At 41.0% G+C, this 22,154-nt stretch overlaps 1 protein-coding gene across 1 annotated transcript; it reads right to left on the reverse strand.

Moving 5' to 3' along the window:
• Position 1: 1 nt before the first annotated feature.
• Positions 2-1,521, reverse strand: hemk2 (HemK methyltransferase 2, ETF1 glutamine and histone H4 lysine). Its single transcript, XM_026158980.2, has 6 exons — positions 1,197-1,521; positions 1,029-1,115; positions 839-929; positions 685-768; positions 460-601; positions 2-375 (listed from the first exon to the last, which is right to left on the reverse strand). The coding sequence occupies exons 1-6, from the start codon at positions 1,331-1,333 to the stop codon at positions 260-262; spliced, it is 657 nt and encodes a 218-aa protein (XP_026014765.1). The 5' UTR covers positions 1,334-1,521; the 3' UTR covers positions 2-259.
• Between the last annotated feature and the right edge of the window lie 20,633 nt (positions 1,522-22,154).

A 22,154-nucleotide genomic window follows, 5' to 3' on the forward strand; every position in this document is an offset into this window, starting at 1 on the left:
ATAAGGATTTCAATCATTTATTTTTATAGTGGCTGTTTTTTGTCCATGGCTACATGGAAGGACATTTAGGACTAAATGTCCTTCCATGGAGCCAGCTTGGATTAAAAATATCCTTTGACTGATCCAATTCCTTGCAGTTTTCCCATGCTGTTCGTCCTCTGGAGATTCAACAGCTGTCCAGTTGTCCATGATTTGCTCTTGTTGAATTCTACCTCAGGGGCTAAAAGAAATGCATCCTGGACAAACATGTCCAAGGAGGTCATGTTTGTTGGTTCCTGTGGAAACGCAGGACGGACAGCCTCTCGTTTCTCGCTCTTGTAGACAAACAGGACTCTCCCTTCAAGCCACTTTGGCTCAGTAGGTGGATGATCTCCTCTGGTTAAGAAAAAGGGGGGGAAACAACTATTCAAGCTTCAATTCCTTACAATGAATAATTTGCAATGAATAAAGTCAACCAACCTGGATCATTCTCAGCAATTGTGATGAGGTAAAACAGCCCTTTATCGGACAGCAGCTGCACCACAGCTGGCAGAAATCTGTCTGTCACCTCTCGCCCTCTCTCCCCTCCAGCCCAGGCGGCTTCGATGCCTGTGCTGCCCACCTGAAAAAGAAAACCCACTGAGTAACTGGAGGTTAATGCACCATGCCTGAACTTCATTAACCCTGCTGAGCTATGTGATGCACCTCTTCTGAAGGCGTAACCACGTAGGGAGGGTTAAAGAGGAGTATGTCCACTTTCCCACACAGCTGGGGGAGAAGAGAGTCAGCCTGCAGGAGGAACAACATTCAGATATGCAGGTTGTGAAAACCCCAAACCATAAGAGCAGCTGAAGATTACCAGGTCTGTGATCACCGGCTGCAGGGACACCCTGTTACAAGAAGCAGTCTCTGCTGTGCATTGTGCTGCTGCAGGATTCACATCAGTGCAACTGAAACATAAATGCATGCGTACATGAAACTGGATGCTATGTTCTACATCAGTAAGTCCCATTGGCTGGACATTGCTGCTAGGTACCAGAATGGCTCACATATATAAAGCCGAAGGTCCCACCACCGACGCCAGGAATGCAGACACCACTCCTGAGCCACTGCCCACCTCCAAACATACACACGGGCTGAAAACGGTGAAGAGGCAGTTAAGACTCTGATAAAAATGTGTGTGTGTCTACTGGAAATAATACTCGATCTATGGCTACCTCATCCGCTGTAGCCGGTCTGCGTCTTTCTCCAGAGCATCAATCAGGAGGAAGGAGTCCTCCGCCGGCTCGTAAACCTCTCGGAAGTCTCCTCGTCCAGCGTGGGAATAAAGCGGCGTGGGGTAGCTCGTACTCATGCTCACTAAATATCCGCTCCTCCATCTGCTGGCCCACACTAAGGAATCAAGCTCGGCAGAGCCACTGTTTAATGTTTGATGACAATATGCCTAAAATCATGCTAAAAATAAAGGTAGCTCAGCCCCGGAGACGTTCTCGCTGTACTTCCTTATAGGGCTTTGGAGTTGACGTCACGCCGCAGTGTATTGTGGGATCGCGGCGCCATGTCAGAAGGCAACAAATCAAAACAAACACACTGGCCCTTTCTCAATTCTAAGTACGCGAGTGTGATGCATTTGTTAAATGATTGAGGTAAAATTTTATTAGAAGATTTCACCACCAATTATAATCTGCAAATAAATAACAAAGAATTTCAAAAAATTACTAAGGCTATCCCTCAAAACATTCTATGTACAGCATATAATCTTTTTCAAAACCCTGACTAGATCCCCTGACCTCCCTGAACTCTTGGTAAATGGGCATAACATTACAGCTAACAGTCTAAAAAACTCCCAAATTAGGGAATTATTTACTAATGTTTTTTCCCTTATAGATCCAATCCAAATTCCATCTCACATCTGTTCTCTAGTGATCAAAAGTAAGAGATCAGAAAAAATTACCTAAAACTTCCCATTCCTCCCAAAGCTAAGGAGGTCCACTACAAAATCCTTTCTGGTATTTACCCTTCCAAAGAATTTCTCAGACGTCGCTTTGCTATTGATAATAATTCTTGCTCTTTTTGTGACGGGGATATTGAATCAACAGAACATTTATTTTATAATTGTATATTCTGTAAAGCCCTGTGTGCACTACTGGCTCTTTCCAAAGATTCCAAACTTACTTGAATTTTCTAAAAATGATATTATCTTGGGTTCTCTAAGAAAAGAAAAGAAGCTTGAAAATGTTCTAAATGTAATAATTATGGGCAAATTCTTCATTCACAAATGTCGTTTTCTGAAAACAAAGCCGTCCTTTTTGACTTTTCACAAAGACCTCTGCCTCTTCCTCTCATCTGTTAAATTTATGGACAAAAAACCAAGCTCTGGTTCTGAATCATATGATTATTGAACTAGATCTGCTAGAAAACCCCTAAGGTATAACGACTTTTTTGTTGTTGTTGTTGTTGTTGTTTTGTTTGTTTGTTTGTTTGTTTGCTTGCTTTGATTCTGTTTGGGGTTTGTTTTTATTTATTTGTTGTTGTTTGTACTTCCTGTTCATTATCTATCTTCTATATGTTGGAATTCAGCCTGTTCTGATACTATTTCATGTTGGGAAAATAGAATGTTTGTAGAGATTGCCATAATTGTTGTACTGTTCTGTGCAAATTTAAAAAAAAAAAAAGTACGCGAGTACGTACTCACGTTCTCGGCGAGACCGGACTTGGCGAGAACGCGAGCACGGGCTTGTACAATAGTTGGGTTGCGGTCACGTGGTTCTGATGACGTGCGGAGGCAGCGCGATTTTTGAGTGGAGGGCGGAAGTAAACATGGAGGACACTGTGGAGAGTCAGGAGAGCAGCTATTGTGCAACTTTAGACCCCGTTTCTCGGGAGAGATATAAACAGATAGTTAAAAAAATATATCGGACGTGATCCGTATTCTTTGAAAATGTCCGAATACACCACAGAAGTAAAGGATTTGCCTACTATCGAGGCTGTGGATATCACCAACTACTTGGTCCTCCAGACTTCTTACTACACTAGGCAGCAAATGAAAGCTTTCAAGAGTCTGGAGGCGTACAATTTTTTTGTCAGCGGGTGGGTCCACAACCTTGGAACAAAACGTCTCCGTGATGGATACAGTTTGGTGTTTGCAAGGGTGAGTGTTTGTTCTTATATTGCTTTATCTTAAACACGCTAACAGTTAGCGGTAGCGGCTTTAACGTCAACAAACATGCCACATCCTTACCGTGTGTTCACACCGAACGCGATGGGCGCGTGAAAAAACGCCAAAACGCCCCTAACTTGACGCCTGCACATTCGCGACCTCTACGCGTGTCCAAGAAAAATCGCTCGCGCCCCAAAATATCATATTTTCACGCGCGTGAACCGGAAATGTGGGAGGGATGTGGGAGGAAGTTGTGCTAGACCGGTATCTTTGAAAGATGGCAGCTGTCGAGCTAGCGCTTGAAGAGAGAGTCTCCCTTCTTTATTTACTGTGGAGAGCAGAGCAGCGGCGTAAGAGACGTCCTCGCCGTACCTGGGTCCATCAGGTCCTCGAGACGCGTGATCAGTTTGGTGAGTTTCACCATTTGCTACAGGAGCTGCGCCTGGATGACGGCAGATTCCAGCGATATCATCGCCTGTCACTCGGCCAGTTTGAGGACCTGCTTTCCCGCGTCGGTCCCAGAATTGCCCGCCTAGACACCAATTACAGGCGCTCAATTCCACCAGCAGAGCGCCTGTCCATCTGCCTGAGGTTAGTAAAAGTGTTTAATACGGTAGTCCTGTAATGATACCTGCGCTAATATATGCTAAACCATCCATTTATACACTGCTAACATGGATGTGCTATGCTAAGAGTGAATGCTCTCGGTGTTTACCGATAGCAAACTGGTACGACACGACTTCACAATATTTGTAGTGATACACTGACGGTCTCATCAGGTCCCGATTTAATTCGATTTATGCTGTTATCAGTGTTTGAATGATAGCATGGCTGTGGTGTCATAGGTATGCTCTCGGTGTTTGCTGATATCAAACTTGTACTAGGACCAATGTGGGTTAACCTTTGTAGTGATACTCACTCCTTTTCACATCTAGACCTGGTTTAATTCTGGGATAGTTGAATATTTGTTTAAAATCACGGCAGATTGTTCCAGATTATACCAAATATATATCATGTAATTATCCTTATATTTACAAAATTTTCTATGCAAGATTCATGTTTTGTAATTTCTATAATGTATTTTGTAACTGAAGTACACATAATACTCATTTTGAACACTGTTGTCCAGGTTCCTTGCCACCGGGGACTCCTTCAGGACCATCGCGTTCAGTTTTCGAGTCGGTGTGTCCACGGTGAGCCAGATCATCCCCCAGGTAGCGACGGCCATCTGGGACTGTCTAGTGGACGATTTCATGGCTGTGCCTTCAACTCAAGACTGGCGGTCCATTGCAGAGGGATTCCAGGAGCGCTGGAACTTCCCTCTCTGCTGTGGAGCTCTGGATGGGAAGCACGTCCAGACGAAGGCACCCCCCAACTCAGGATCCATGTTCCACAACTACAAGGGAACTTTTTCCATTGTTCTCCTTGCGGTTGTGGATGCAGAGCATCGCTTCCGCGTCATTGATGTTGGGGGGTACGGGAGGACCAGCGACGGTGGTATCCTGGCCAACTCCACCTTTGGTCAGGCTCTTCGGGCTGGGACTCTCCATCTGCCTCCAGACCAGCCTCTACCTGGTGGAGAACACCGTGGAGCCCAGCCCCACGTCTTTGTGGCTGATGAAGCGTTCCCGCTGCGGCGTGAGCTCATGAGACCTTTCCCTGGACGCCTCCTCCCTTTACAGAAGAGGGTCTTTAATTATCGCCTTTCCAGGGCCAGGATGATAGTGGAGGGTGCCTTCGGTATCCTCTCCTCACAGTGGAGGTTGTATCGGCGCGCCATGGAGCTCCGTCCTGAAATTGCCGAGAAGTGTGTGAAGGCAACGTGTGTTCTCCACAACTTTCTGCGCTGTGTGGACGAGAGAGGGGCACCTGCTGTGGGAGGTGTGGCGCCTGCTGTGGTGGAGCCGTTGCAAGGCCTGGGTCGTGTGGCAGCAAACAACTCCTCCAGAGAGGCTGTCCTGGTGAGGGAGAAGTTCATGGCTCACTTCTCGGCAGAGGGAGCTGTGTCTTGGCAACCAAAGGAGTAGCCTGTTTGAAGTCTGAACGACTTCCCCACAACGGCTCTTTTAAGAGCCACCCACAAACCTCTAAAGAGTGTTCCTGTCTTTTTAACATTTTCTTAATGAATGGAGCTCTATTCCAAAATAAACTAACCTCTTTTTACTCTGCAACTTGTCTTCACTATGTTCCTATATACAGTGTGGTGCAAAAGTTTGGGCAACCTTATTATTAGTGTCTGTGAAGGTTCACAGTCATTATTTTCCTGTATGAATCGCTGTTACAGTAAAAAATGTTACTTACATATATCATATAGGAGACACACACATTGATATACACTACATATTTATGTTATTCCTCTTTTTTTGTGTTGCCAATTTATGCACCTGCTTCATTTAGTTTAAAGTTATTGCACTTTCTGTAAATCCAGTGAACTGCATTTCACTTCTCAAATATCACTGTGTGTCTCCTATATGATGTATTTAACTGACAATTTTTATTGTGACAACCAACGATTTGTACAGGAAAATAATTACTTTTCACAATGTTGCCCAAACTTATGCATCCCACTGTATTAGTATGTTTTGTTATTGGTGTAATATGAAATAAATTCTACTTTTGTCAAGTCCGGTGCCAATATTTGCTGTGTAGTAGAACAAAGACATTTGTCAGTATAAATGTTTATTTGATAAAATATATAAATTCAGTAACAAAAGGATAAATATATGACATCAACTATTTACAGACAGACAGGAATAAAATATACAAATTCAGTAACAAAAGGACATAAATAACATAAATATATGAGATCTAACTATTTACAGAGAGACAGGGATAAAAAGGACCCAGCTTGGAGTGGAAGAGCCTCAGGGAGAAGGAGGAGAAACATAAGAACATTGTTTCTGCCCTGGAGAGCTGCTGCCTCATCAGTAAACTACTGATCATTAGGGTCCAATGTTTCCAAATTTAGCACAGCTGTGCTGTTTTCAAAAACTGATTTATAAATTTGGAATTTCACGAATTCTCGTGTCTGAGGCGGCATAATAGGTAGCATCGTATAATTCTGGATGATTTGCCACAGCACTGATTAGTTTCTCCTCCATTTTGAATGCAGAATGAATGGCTTTGGCTGGATCTGCCCCTTTGAACTAGGTAACAGCCATGTCACCAGGCTCCTGATTGGTTGTCGCGGCGCGATTTTACGCTGGAGTTCAGATTTTTCCAACTCGAGCGGGGGAGGCGAAACGCGCGTATGCACAAAATGCAACACATAAACTCACGCGCGTGGATTTTTTCGCGAGTCAAACGCCTGAAACGCCCTACACTCACGCGCGTTTCTGGCGTTTTTGCGTTTTCGCAACGCCAAAACGCTTCCGAATTTTCGCGGGGGCCGCAATCGCGGGTCAGCGCGCCTTTCCATTGACTTTACATGTAAACCTGACGCTCCGCCTGCCTCTATCGCGTTCGGTGTGAACACACCGTTAGGACTTCGTTAGAGTGACAGTTGTTTGTTTCAAGGTAAACCATTCTCAGCGGTCTAACGAGACACCTCTGAAGGGTGTCTCGGGCTCTCAGCCGTCTGTTGCATATCCAAAATCGCCTCTGCACATCGATGCTGTTCTGCCTTAAGCTTCATTCTTTTCTCTCGTTTGAGAACTGATTCCGATCTGGGTTTTTGTTCGTAGCCGAGATTGACCGTCGGAGCCCAGTCCTCCGACTCTTCGTCATCCAAAGCACTTGGGCAGCCTATAGTCCCAATCAAGTCAATATTAGACTACTAACTTAAAAGCACTAAGTAAACGAGAATTTAACGACAACCTAATGCTAATAAGTTCGTTTGCAAACATAACATTACCTCTGACGAAGTGGTCGCTGCAGACACGGGCATTGGCAGACTCTGCTCCTCCCGACTGTAAACGTAAATTTAAAATCCATTTTTTCCTACGTTTTTCGGTTAGAATTTTCCATTTTTCTCCTCTTCGTTGGGCTATTTTTGGTACCCTAAAATACCGTTTATCAGTTTCTCTGGTCGACCTACTGGAGCATCCGTAAACACAACAGGACATAGGCATTTTGCGTACTGTCTGTCTGTGATTTTGCGCTTATCTTTTTCACTTCCGACCGCCAGTCAAATTTCGCGCTTTACGTCTACGTCAAATGAAACCTAGCTATTGGAACACCAGCGTACTTGATGATGTCACAGGTCCAGAGTTTTTACTGCCGTCCCCTCTTAATTTAACTGTGAGTAATATGTTATGAAGCTTAACTTTAATCACAGCCAAACCGGTTTACTCAGGAACAAATAAAACACTGAAATAAACCAAACATTAACATTTAGAAGTGATCTAAGTGACTTATATATCATGTTTAACCTCAGTAGTGAAAGCTCTATTAATAAAAAATAGTGTACATGTACATACGTGTACATACCTTAATAAAAACAAGCAGGTGAGATGTTAGAACGCCTTTATTTTAGTGGACACTCAATACAATAGACAGCTACTGGGGTTTGGGGTTTGTTTAACCTGAGTAGCGAAAAGACCGCGGGGGGGGGGGGGGAAACGATGTGCCGGGAGTCGCTGTTCTCGCCGGCTCTAATGATCCTCGACCTCGCTGTCTGCTATGGAGCTGGCGGGTCACAGACGTCTCCGAAAACGTCGGAGCGCGTTTGGAAACATATGATATCTTGATAAATCGAGCCAATATTTGAAGTTTACACAGCTACATTCTCGCTTGAAAATAACTTAAAAGTTTATTTTGTGACCCAGAAAGAGTAATATTTAAAAGTTATTAGCCCCGCTCGTCCGCCATTGCCGCGTTTGAGTTTTGGACGAAATGCATTTTGGGATATTTAGCTGTACCAAGTCCACACAAGTCGTGTCCAAATTCATGGACTGCATTCTCCTGAGGACCCGTATGGGCCCAAAACGTGCACTGTTAGAAAAAATTCCGTTATAAAACGGAAAAAGTGCTGGTAATTAATTACCAGCACTTTTTCCGTTATTGTACGGGCACTTCCGTAAACCTTAAAACGGATATTTCTGTAGATTTACCCGAGTTTTTCTGTACCATTGACGGACATTTCCGTCAAACCTAAAATGGAATATTCCGTATTATTTAAGTACTCAATCCATACCATTTACGGACACTTCAGTCATCCTAAAATGTTTAATTCTGTACCATTCTCTATACCGTTTACCATCAATAAAGCACAAATGTAGAATCACAGCAATTATTTATTTCCTTTAACAGCTGCCAGTGCTTTAAAGTGATTTCACTTTTTGTGGTGAATGATTTGCAATATTTACACTACAACCATTAAAACATTCAGAACATCACCTTCACATTCAGAGAAATTTTACATACATAAACCAGCTGTTTTCTCAAAGAAGTACAGCCATGTCCTTTAACAGGGAGATGCCAAATCTAGCAACTTTTTAGCATCCACAGGCTGACAGGCATTAATAACAAATTGATTTGTTAAAGACAATGACAAAATAAGACAATAAAACTGCCAGCATTGCTGTTGCTGTCTCACCTGTCAGTGCAAAATGAGGAGCCCCCTCCAGGAGGATGCAGAAACCTACACCTCCAACTCCACATATCACACCGACAGGCAGAGCTCTGCAACCAGTGGCTGACCTTTCTACAAAAAACAAATAGAACATTAGAAGTATTACATTATACAACTTTTCTATAAAACATCAGTGCAGCAATAACAACCATGACCTTAGAAGGATGACTGTGCAACATGCCATAAAGAGATTTTTAAAACTCTTAAAACAACTTAAAACTAAAAAAAAATTAAAACTTACACCTCCAACTCCACAATGACAGGAAAAGCTTAACTGGAATGACAAATATCGCCCACCTTCCCTCCCCCTTAACATGGGGGATTTGAAACTGCAGCATGTGTGTTGTGGGCATCTAGTTAAAACATCTGAACTCACCTAATACTGTAAAAATCTGTATTTCTACTCCCAAGCCCCATGTTTTTGGATTTGCCTTTGTGTGTGTGTGTGTGTGTGTGTGTGTGTGTGTGTGTGTGTGTGTGTGTGTGTACATTCAGTCCAAAAAGGTATTTTCTGAGCTCTGAGAACAGCTCAAATGGCCCATTCAGATTCCTTCTGCTTGCATTCAAATTCCTTCAGCTGAGAAACCAGCTTGCACACCTGTGGAGGAATGAAGTGCCGTTTCTTCCCCTTCTTCTCTGCCTTGGAGCCTCGCTCAGGATTGACCCCAAAGAAAACTCTGAGGGAAAAAAAAAAACAATAGTGATATGCAGACAAAGTTTGCACATGTAGTGTGGCTTGACAGGAGTGGAGCAGTTCAATAAAATCCTACATTTGTTTTCTTCAATATGCCCCTATGTGTGAACCTCTCTATCATTCTAGTTGACCATCTGTCTAGAACCCAATGTTGTTGTGGTGCTGGTGCCAGTGGCTAAGCTCTCTTCCTTTGTCTTTTCAAGACACATGCATTCACACTGTGCATATACAGAAATGTTTGCAAGGGTGAGAAGTCTGCTTATCACCAACACATGACAGCATGCATCCTCAATGTGTATGCAGGGATATTATAAATGCACAGAACACAGAAGGGGATAGAAAACACAGTTGACATTGTCCTATCAAAAGGTGTAACAGCACATTTGAACACGGACTGTCCTGGGGGTTATTCAAACATGGAGTGGAGAAACTGTGACATTCAGTGCACGTTACACATCAGTACAAGTATTAACATTTGGGCATGAATCCACTATGATTTACAAGTACAAAATATTTATGACCATGGTCATAAATATTTTGTACTTGTAAATCAGTTTTATATGTGTAAAAAGAATTTGTGTGTGTGTAAAAAAGATTTGTATGTGTGTAAAAAAGATTTGTATGTGTAAAAAAGATTTGTGTGTTCAAATCAGTTCAAAAAAGCACCCAAATCTTTTTTACACACACAAATTCTTTTTACACATACGAATCTTTTTTACGCACACGCAAATCTTTTTTACACATACAAATCTTTTTTACACACATTCTTTTTACACATACGAATCTTTTTTACGCACACGCAAATCTTTTTTACACATACGAATCTTTTTTGTGCACACACAAATTCTTTTTACACATACAAATCTTTTTTACACACACACAAATTCTTTGTACACATACAAATCTTTTTTACACACACAAATTCTTTTTACACATACGAATCTTTTTTACACACACACAAATTCTTTTTACACATACAAATCTTTTATACACACACAAATTCTTTTTACACATACGAATCTTTTTTACACACACAAATTCTTTTTACACATACAAATCTTTTATACACACACAAATTCTTTTTACACATACGAGACTGATTTACAAGTACAAACTATTTATGACCACATTTTGAGCCCATAGACCCGGCCTTCGCGGTCTACGTGGGCCGGGTCCTCAGAAGGTCGGGTAGGCCGGAAGTAAACGGCCGTGAAATTGGACGGTCTAGCCTTCTGATTAGCGTCACCGCTGTCTCGGTGGAGTTTAATAAACTCAGCCGTCTGCTCCTTGCTATCTAAAATATAACAGGACACTGGCGTAAATTCTCGACTGTCTCATACTTCTGTTTAATCAGTTTTCTGTTTGACGTTTAGTCAGCTGTGTAAAAACCAAGGAGGAACCCACCCAGGGGATTAATAAAGTTTTATTTTATCTAATCTAATCTAATAACTTTAATCTCAGCCAAACCGATTTACTCACGAACAAACAAAACACTGAAAAAAAGCCCAACAATAACATTTTTAGGTTGTCTAAGTGACTTATATATTACGTTTAACCCGAGCAGTCCGCGGTGATCTGAAAATGATGTGCCGGGAGTTGTGCCGTTCTCGGCCGCATCAGTAACCCTCGAGCTCCCAGCTAGCTATCGAGCTGGTGGGTAGCAGACGTCTCCGAAAACGTCGAGGCACTTTTGCAAATATGCGATATCTTGATAAACCGAGCAGATATTTGATGTTTACACAGCTACTTTCTCGCCTGAAAATATGTTAAAAGTTTATTTTGTGACCCAGAAAGATTAGTATGAGTAATTTTAAAACTTAGTAGTTGGAAACATTGTTGGAAACTGGAGTTTGGCTGGGCCGCGCTATGAATTCTGGGATATGGTATGCCACGAAGGACACACCTGACCCATCCTTCAAATTCGGGGAAAAGGAGGACGCATTTGTCGGCTGCATTCGGAGGAGTCTACGAATTTGGACAGCCTTCGGCGCGTCGCTGTGACGTAATCGGTCTACAAATGCGGCCTCAGAAGGATGCAGCCCATGAATTTGGACACGACCACTGGCTGTATCCCAATTCAGGGTCTGCAGCCTTAAAGGCCGCATTTTAAGGCCGATTACGATAATTTTACCGAAAAAAAAACGGCGGATGAGGGGCGCCCGAAGAGTAAACTTTAAGTAAGTACTGAATATTATGTCACTTATTTATGTGCAAATGCTTAATAACGAAGAACATTAAAACATTACTGTTGGCCACATGTCGGCAAAGTTATGTGACATTAGTGACATTTGTACTAACTTGGTTTTAAAGCCTTTACTTTAAAATATACGCCTTCAATAGCTGACCTTCATTTTACAGAGAATGATCAAAGCTCATGTAGAAACAAACAAACAAATGAACAAAAGATTTTCTTCTTCATTTCTGTCAAACAAAGCTGTATGAAACGTTTCCAGCTGTTAGTATCATGGTTGCTAGGCAACCTGGGCAGCGCGACGGAGGCTAGACCGTCCCATTTCACAAGCCTCGCACTTCCGGCCTTAGTGGTCTTTGAGTACGCGGCCCTTGAAGACCGTTGAGGCTGCGTACTTTAAGGCTGCAGACCCTGAATTGGGATACAGCCACTGTCACTACCTGATTCGTACCGGAAACCCGATCGGTACCCCGCATGCGCAAATCTTACGTCACTTCCTCTCTTTGCCAACATTGCGACATTCAATATATTTGAATGACACGGTTAGCGCCCAGTTAGCTCTTAGCATTTCTCAGCAGCTCTGCCTCCTTTTCGACTACCGGGACATTTAAACAATGGATAATCCGTATCCGCAACAAATTTTTGCTTTTCTCCTCAACAGAGAGCGTTCGTTGATTGAACAACAGCGCTGTAAAATAAGAAGAATGGTGCCTAATGACAGAGTTAATAATACAGACTTTATAATATGTCAAGTGAAGATTCAGCAGCCAGATGAAGTGTTTACTGGCAATTGACAGTGATAGCGGACATTATCATCACTTTTCCAACAATCCTCTCCACACAGACAAGCATAAACACACTCGATTATCACTAAATCAAATTTAACACACGTTTATAATGACGCTAATTTAGTTTACAATAGGGTTCATTCGCTCAGTCAGCAGGTGGTGGTGCCCTCGTACACTGGGGAGTACACTGCCATTAAACGAACAGAAGAAGAAGAAAACCCCTGCACATGCACGGTACAGATCGGGTAGACCCGATTTGTACGGTCCGACTTTGCACATGCGCAGTAAGGATCGGAAGTCCCGATCTGTCACTATCTTTTTATTTTTTTGTTTTTGTCTACATTATATTAAATGTTTCATTATCGGAAACATTTTAAGAGATACTTGTTATTCTTAACTCATTCACTGCCAGCCATTGGCAGTGAATGAGTTAAACCCATTGACTCATTCACTGCCATTGACGGCTATAGACGTCAATGGCAGTGAATGAGTTAACAGATACTCTGACCTGTAACTATCGTAAAATGCTTCGACCGGAAGTAGACACCTTTCGCGCATGCGGGGTACCGATCGGGTTTCCGGTACAGATTGGGTAGTGACAGTCACCACCGATGCATGCTCGATAAAACGGGCGGAGTGAGAACACATCCGGGACTTTTTCGCGTTCTCGGCTTGATGCGTACTTCGAATTGGAACAGTACTTGGTCTCCGACTGATGACGTATCACGAGAACGCAAGTACACACAAGTACGCATATTGAGAAAGGGCCACGGTGTTGGAAGCGGGACTGCCAGAACCATGCTTAAAATCAGCGCAAAAGGGCTGTATCGTGACTGATTGCGCCCAGAAGCCAAGAGACGGTACTTGGAAAAAATAGCGTGCATCTGTAATGTGGACCTGTATGAAATAAGGCAGTGGAGTGGAAACCCAGACAGCCTACCGCTGTTGTCCTATCCCAATATCTTCACGTACCTTGCCTGTGGGGAAATCATTTTCGTAATTATAAATCCCTGGAGGCGCACATCTGATTCACAAACGGTTGGGTACAAGATTTGGCCGTTTTTAAGCCTCCACGTTGTGAGTACGTTGACCATATGACCAAGATCCAGCCAGAGGTTGCACATAACATTGACTTCTCAACACCTGCCCCAAAATTTGCTCTAGATGAACGGTTCACGATTGATGCCAGCTGTGCGTTGCCATGTAAATAGTTTGCATTTCATGTGTATGTACTTGCTAAGTACATGTGAACGGATCTTGAATAAAAAAATAAACATACTTTTTTCTGTTTTATTGAAACCACTTTACAGAAAGTACAATTATTTACAATGAACTGTACATGCAAAACGAGCAAAGAGCAAATTTCATTTGGCCCTGGTTTGACAACCACACTGGGGCACATATTCACCAAAACACAGCACACCTTAGCAATCTTATCAAGCAGTGTTGTGTCTTCACCCTCACATGATGTGAGTAATCGGATTGGCATTGTAGTGGTAGCATTTTGAACTTGTTACGCAAACTACCTATTACTCGCTCAACATGAATTCTCAGGTGGGCAATTGCTCTCGTTTGGGGATGGCAGAGAACTTGATATCCACTCGTCTGACTGCTGCAATCCAAGCCTGACGTCTTCGTTTAGTATTATCGGATACATGAGATCCCTCCCGTTGCCTCCAGGAGGGGAAACGATGAAAAGAGATCCCATTTTCCAGCTTCTTTCCTTTCCCTATTGTGTGATCTACCGTTGCAACCGACAACACAGTACATACGAACCATAGCTGACGCTTCCATGTGCTTTGTCTGGCCTACTGTCATGGCGGGAGGGGGCGTGCCCCCCTCCGTCCATGACATCATGCGGCAAAGCCCTATATACAACAACGTCACGGTGACGTCACTCCTAACCAAAATAAACATAAAACAAAAGGTGGTTTTAATAATTTATACAACAAACAACATTAAAACAATGTATTGGGTGTTTTACTTATTTGAAACATTTGTAGTCCCAAAACAGGATCATTTGCATTTTGGAATTATTTACAGGCATGTTACATTTTTTTTTAATCTACTAAAATTCATCTATTTATTGACAAGCCAGTGTAATATTTTGCCAGCAATACATCATTGTTTTCTTTTAGTCTGAAAAAGTTAAACAAATAAATAAATACATAAAATGAATTAATAAAATGAAAATTTCATTTTGTTAAAATGGCCACCCTTCCCTTTGTACAAAAAACTAATTTTGTACAGAGTTATAGTCTTGGTTTTTTCTTATTAGCATTTTTTTGTATTTATTATTTTATTTTGGTTTTTGGTTTCAAATCAGTTTAGTTCCAGTTAGTTTCCAGAGCTGATTTTTTTTTATTTCAGTTTATTCTTTTATTATGTTTAGTTCAGAGTTTTTATTAGTTTCAGTGTTAGTTTTAGTCTTTATAATTATGTTACGGAGGGCATATGTCAGAGACAAGGAAGCAGGAAAATTAGTACAGGTATTAAAATAAAATTTTGAAAGCAGCTGACTCAATCAGCTCAGTAAATGGCCTGTATTTGTATAGCACTTTACACTTCATTCAGTCATCCACCCACTGGTGATGGCAAGCCACATTGTAGCCACAGCTGCCCACCACCACTAGACAACAGGTGAAGTGTCTTGCCCAAGGACACAACGACCGAGACCGTCGGAGCTGGGGCTGAAACTGGCAACCTTCTGATTAGAAGACGAACTGCTATCTCTTGAGTCACGATCGCCCCAGAGATAGATATCAGTCTCAATAAACACTCATCCCAAATCAGGTAAATTGTTTTTTAGCTTTGCTTTTACCAAACTAACAAATACTAAAACTAAAGATATTTACTCAATATTTTTGTTTTATTTTAGCTAGTTTTTCCAGGTTCACAAAATCATTTAGTTTGTTGCCTGAAGGCCAAAAATTGTGATCTACAAGCATACAGTACTGATCTTTGGCTTCATCCCTTGCGCAGAGATTTCTCCAAATTTTCTCAATCTTTTGATTAAATTATGACCTGTAGGAAATAAATTATTCAAAGTCCTCACAATTTCACATATTAGAAACATTTACTGCAGCTTGACGAACCCCAAAGGTCTGAGAAATTCTGCCTCTCTAAGATGCTCCTTTTATACCCAATCATGTCACTGATCAGTTGCCTATGAATCAATCTGGTTAGAAAATGTTCATCCATCTGTTTGCTTTTAGTAATATTTACTTTCCCAACCTTTTGTTGCCCCACCCCCCTAATCTCAATGTTTTGCAGTATGTTGCTGCCACAGAATTCAAAATTTTATGTTTTCTATGTTCTATTAGGGAAATATGAGTGTTTTTCAGAATTGGGTTTGTAATTTTTAACAGACTACAACAGTAGCTTCACTTGGCCCCCAGACCCCTCCATCACCTAATCCCCCAAAACATTCAGCAAACTCATTAAACTAATACACACAAATAATAATACCTTTGAGATCAAATTATAGCTTCTCACCCATCAGCAAAACAACTGCCTTCCGTGGTTAATACCAGTGAGGTGCCTCTCATTAGCAAGCTTCCTTGTTTCATCATGACTCTGTTAGGTAGCACTTCTTTGCCACCGAGGCACTGGGCCAATCTGAGGTGTTAAAACAAATATACTGTAATGATGCAACACAACACATAAGGACAGGTAAACATTTTTTTATGATCGCCTGTTTAAACAGTCAAAGTTTGGATGGTCTGTGCAGACTTTACATGTAATACCCGCTTCTAATCATACTGTGGAGAAAAACGTGCTTAAAATGCCTCACCAACCATAATCCTGCACAGTTGGTGTTTTTTTTTCAGCACTGCAATAAATGTCATTGTTAGATTACAGTAAAACCTTAGCAGCTAGACTTGCCATCTGTTTACAGTGTGCCTACTGACATTTACAACAGTTTATTTTACTGCTCTGAATCGAATAAAAGCTTTCCAGTATAATACTATGACCTGTTTGGTTGCCATAATTTGTTGTTTTAGTGTTCCTGTTACACATCTTCACTGCGCCTCGCCTTTAGCTTCATGTCTTCCTTGAAACATGACAAGGTAAAAGCACTTTCAATGTTCCCCTTCCCTATGCACCATGTGGATATGGGATAATTCCTGTATGAAACCATTTCAAAATCATCCTGAAGGTGAATGCTAAATCCAATGTCATCCATTTCTACAGAAGTGGCAGTCATGGTGCTAACTACTGTGATAAATCTGTTGAAACTCAGTCTCTCAACATTTATTAGCCAGTATTAGATCATCAAACTTATTTTAATTATACACAAAGATAATCCAAGTAAATAAAAAAATGCAGTTTTTAAATGACAGTTTCATTTATTAAGGGAAGACAGTTATCCAAATCTCCATGGCCGTGTGTGAAAAGTAATTGTCCTCTAAACCTAAAAATAGTTTGGGCCAACCTGGGCAGCAAGAACTGTAATCAAGTGTGATAACTGGCAATGAGTCTTTCACATAGCTGTGGAGGAATTTTGGTCCACTCTTCTTTGCAGAATTGTTGTAACTCAAACACATTGCAGGGTTTTCCAGCATGAACTGTCTATTTAAAGTCATGCCTCAGCATCTCAATCTGATTTTAGTTTTATGTCACATGCAACGGGACTCAAACACTCCAAAAATTGATGAGACTAAGTGTCATCAGTCTACAGAATATTTTCCCAAAAGTCCTGGGGATCATCAAAAAATTTTTGTTTGTTTTTTTGTTTGTTTTTTGTCAGCAGTGTTTTTTTCCTTGAACTCCTTAATGGATGTCATTTTTGTCCAGTCTCTTTCTAAACTCTGACCTTAAGTGAGAGGCAACTGAGGCCTGTGGTTCTGTAGATTTTGTTCTGGGGTTTTTTTGTGGCCTCAGGGATGAGTCGTTTATGCACTATTGGAGTAATTTTCATGGGCCAGTCACTCCTGGGAAGCTCCACCACTGTTCCAAGTTTTCTACATTTCTGTATAATTACTCTCACTGTAGTTCACCAGAGTCCCAAAGCTTTAGAAATGGCTTTGTAAACATTTCCAGAATTATAGATGTCAATGACTTAGTTTCTCAGCAGTATATTTAGATTGTGCCATGATGTGTTGCTTTTTGAGATCTGTTAGCCTAATTCACTTTGTCAGACAGGCTCTATTTAAGTGATTTCTTGATTAAGCAAGTTTGGCAGTTACCAGGCCTGAATGGGACTAGTGAAATTGAAAAAAGTGATCAGTAATAATTAGGGCTGTCAACGTTAACGTGTCATCACGATTAACATGATTAAAATTTTTAATTGCGCTCCAGGCCAAAACCTGGAGCGCAGAATGGACAAACTTTGGACAAACCGCCCAAAATGCATTGAAAGAAACATTTCAGGGATTTTGAGTTCCAGATATATTAATTGCATTAAAAAAAATGTAATTGCATTAATCGAGATGACTGATTAATCCGCGTTAATGCATTAACGTTGACAGCCCTAGTTATAATCATTTGTGTGTATTTAGTAGCTGCCAAAATTGCTGAACTTGTATTAATTCTGGATTATCTTTGTTTAATATTAAAAAATTTTTATATAAAATAATATAAATTTGTATGATGATCTGAAACTTCTAAGTCTGACAAATACACAAAACAACTAAAAAATCAAAAGAGGGCCAATCACAGATGTTATTTTTTTTTATGCATAAATAGAAGACAAATATGGGGTTGTATTAAAGTCCCTGGCAATACTTGTTCTGCTGTACTTTATACAGTTTAGGCCAAAATTATTAGCCCTTGTGAAATTAGACAACACTCTTGATTTCAATATAGAAATGACCACTAACAACAAGTATTTGTTTTTATAGTGTATCTGTTTCCAAGATAACAATGTCCACTAAGTTTAATTAGGATATTTTATTGATACACCGAATTGAAACAAGAAAGGGCAAAAATGAGACATCCAAAATTATTATCCCTATGGCCAATAGTAGACAATACTGTACCCTTTCTGAACCACAACCAACAACAATCTCTGAGAGTAGGTCTTTACTAGGTTGGCACAGGTCTACTGAGGGATTTTGGTCTATTCCTCCATTGCAAATCTTTCTAGCTGGTCTAAATTGCATGGTTTCCAATCATGGACATTCACTTTGAGCACTTGCCACAAATTCTCAATAGGAGTGAGGTCTGGGCTCTGTGCGGGCCACTCCAGGATCTTGGTTTTGGTATCCTTGAGGAACTGTTGGACTAATTTCAATGTATGCTTTGGGTCATTGTCTTGTTGGAAGACCCAGCAATGACCTAAGCCTAGACTACGAGAAGATTTTTACATATCCCCCCTCAAAATGTCAACATAATTTTCTTTTTTCATGATGGCATCCACCCGAACAAGTCTCCCTGTGCCTGAGGCTTCAAAATAGCCCCAAACCATGTTTAACTGTGGGAACTGTGTTCCTAGGGTTGAAGGCCTGTCCCTTTATTCGCCAAACATAAGCAACATCCATGTGCCCAAACAGTTCCAGTTTAGTCTTATCAGACCAAAACACAGACTTCCAAAACTCGTCTTTACCTTTCAAATGTTCACGAGCAAACCTCAGTCGGGCTGTGATGTGCTGCTATTTGAGTAAAGGGGTTCTTCTGGGACGATGGACCTGAAGCCCACCATGATGACGAGCCCTCACAACTGGGTTCCTTGAAACATCAACTCCAGAAGAGGCCAGGTCAGCAACAATTGTCTTGACAGATGTCCAGGGTTCCTTGCTGGCATGTCTGACTATTTTCCTCTCCAGAGCACTTATGGCCACGGTCAGGTATGTTTCTTACAGAATTTGTCTCCTTGTACTTGGCAATGATGCAACGTACAGCGGTTCTAGACACTGTGAATCGCTTGGAAATGGCAGTCTTCCCCCTTATCATGAGCCTGTACTATCTTCTTTCTGAGCTCAAGACCGATTTCGTTTGTCTTTGGCATGGTTTGTGACAGTAGTCCCTCTCATGTGTTCAAGTGCCCTCTTCCTTGGAGTCTTTTTATGCTTATTGAATGGTGTTAGGAAGCAAAGTGACTGCAGAGGTGTGGTTTCAAAGCAGACTGGTTAATTACTGTAGGTGTGTTTTGAAAGCAAACATTCACATGGGGCTAAACCACACCATGTTTTACTGTATTTAATATAAGGCAAACCGAAAAATGTATTTTCCACTGCAAAATGTACAAAAAGCTACTAAATAGCACTGGTGAATGTTTGATTATATCAAGTTTCATCAATGCTGCAAACATTGAGAAGAAGTTTAGGAAAATGTTCCATAATTCCTGGAGAGCTAATAATTCTGGCCTCAACTGTAAATGTTGCTTTAGTCTGTTGTTAAGTAGGTAACGTGATATATATATAGACATACAAGTACAAAGGTGTTATAAGTGCTTAAGAGTGACAAATGGATCATTTTGGTCAGTAGGTGGTTGCTTGGCAATATGTGATATAGATAAGAACCACCAGAGGCCTAAGATGTAACTGTGTGCCAGTTTTGGCTGCTGCGCTCTTGATTGTGTAGAAGGAGGTCTCAGACGGAAATTGTTTTCAGTCAATGCATGATTGTTGGAATAATATAGGATCTAAGCGTGCAGTCTCACACTGTTCTTCAGTGAGTAGTAACTTCACATTACTAAAAACACCATCTGACATATAGCTGGATGAAAAGCCTGAGCCCACTCTGCCATCTTTACAGTAATAGAGAAGCTAGCCACTGGTCGGATAATAAAATTCCGTTGAAGTCACCAATTAACACTCATTAGTTCAATCCGCTCAAAAAGACGTAGTAATAGTGGCTTCAGAAGCAATGATATCAATATTTGCTTTTATGTCCTGGCAAGCATGATAACAAGGGTACTTTGAAGTGCTTCTTATATCCTGTTCATAGCTATGTCTTTTCAGATGGTTATGTGAAACACTAAAGGGCTTTAATGACCTCTTGGTGTTTAAAACTAAACTTCTAAGACAATGATGAAGGTCCCTGTTAAACTTTTAGAGCATTTTTGCCTGGGGTACTTATAATGGCCTGTTAACCTACAGCTCATAACCAATTTAACTTTTAAAGCCTTTGTAAAGTACAGTTTATTTGAAAGTGTACTCAAAAGCTGAAAACTGTAACGACAAGAGAGAAAACAGTGGGGAAGAAAAATGAGGTTGAAGATGATGATGCTCAGTCAGGGGAGTTACATCACTCTCCTTGGGTCCCAGTAAAAACTAATGTTCACCACATTAGTGTCTGTTGGGGAAATAATACACATGCAAATACTAAGCTACAAAACATTCAAATGACTATAAGCTATAGAAGTCCATCTTGATGAAGATGACTTTTTCTGCATTTTGTCACTACCAGAATAATCACATTTTTAAAAAAGTGCATATTTTACTGCAAACAAGTTGTACAAAAATATCACATAAATGAAGTCACATGCTGTATATGCAATAATAATAAATGCTAGATTACTGTGATGCAATATAATAAATGCATGCATGATTAAACAGGCTTATCAGCGGACCTTTACTATGTGTGTTTTACCCTCTGCCTTTGCTAATGCTGATTAATTATTGTCACTGTCATTCAGCATTTCACTGGAGCTTTTATGTACTTGTCCTTCCAGCTGTGTTTTTAAACAATAACTGATTTGCAGTGGTCGTTGTCTCTGCCACGTTTCATTTAAATAACGGTGAAAACAAACTGTGAAATACACCGTCCCCTCAAGAAATGGAAGGAAAAAGCGACACTATAGTTCGTTTATACAACATCACACATTCAAATTGCTACCTGCAGACTTGCAACAAAGGAAACCACTCCCTGGTGTCTGCGTGAAGCAGGTCTGTGAAACTCAGCAGCTCGACAGTGGCTCAAAAATACAGACAAATCTAAACTGAAGTAATAGAGAATTCCCATCTGTGTGCCTAACTAATACGAGGCACTCTATCCCCCGTGAAAGAGAAGATAAGAATTTAATACAACAATGTTTGGTGTATGAATCAGGGGAGAGAAAAAATTCAAATGTTGGATTTAATGGATAAATCAAGGCAAATACCATTTCAGCAAATATCAGTCCAGACCTGTGACTGAGTTATTTTTTTCATCTGTAGGCACAAAAATCCTCAAGGTGAGGTGCTGCTTATTTTTACAAGAGCAAAGAAAAAAGGACTTCTCTACATAACAGATAATACAGATACAATTCCTAAATAATAAACAAAAGCCCCAGTTTGTGTTTTACTGTATGTAGTATGTGCTGTTGCATATGAATTAGTGCTGTCAAAATTAACGCAAATTAATCTGCCATCGCGGTCAACACGATTCAAATTTTTAACGCAATTAATGCATCTCGAGTGCAAAATGACTCAAAATCACTGCAATGTTTTTTCAACGCATTTCGGGCAGTTTGTCCAAGTACAGTTACATGCGCAAATGGGCAGTTGATCTGGTAGTGATGGGCAGCTGATCCACTCAACTCAATATGGAAAATGATAAACGGGGCGACCATGGCTCAGGGGGTTGGGAAGCGCATCTGTAACCGGAAGGTTGCCGGTTCGATCCCCGCCCTCTCTGTCCTGGTCGTTGTGTCCTTGGGCAAGACACTTTACCCTACTGCCTACTGGTGTTGGCCAGAGGGGCCGATGGCGCAATATGGCAGCCTCGCTTCTGTCAGTCTGCCCCAGGGCAGCTGTGGCTACAACTGTAGCTTGCCACCAGTGTGTGAGAGTGAATGAATAGTTGTGTTGTAAAGCGCTATATAAATCCAATCCATTATTATTATT

The sequence above is a fragment of the Astatotilapia calliptera genome, chromosome 23 (genome assembly GCF_964374335.1).
Source record: "Astatotilapia calliptera chromosome 23, fAstCal68.1, whole genome shotgun sequence".
NCBI lineage: Eukaryota > Metazoa > Chordata > Actinopteri > Cichliformes > Cichlidae > Astatotilapia > Astatotilapia calliptera.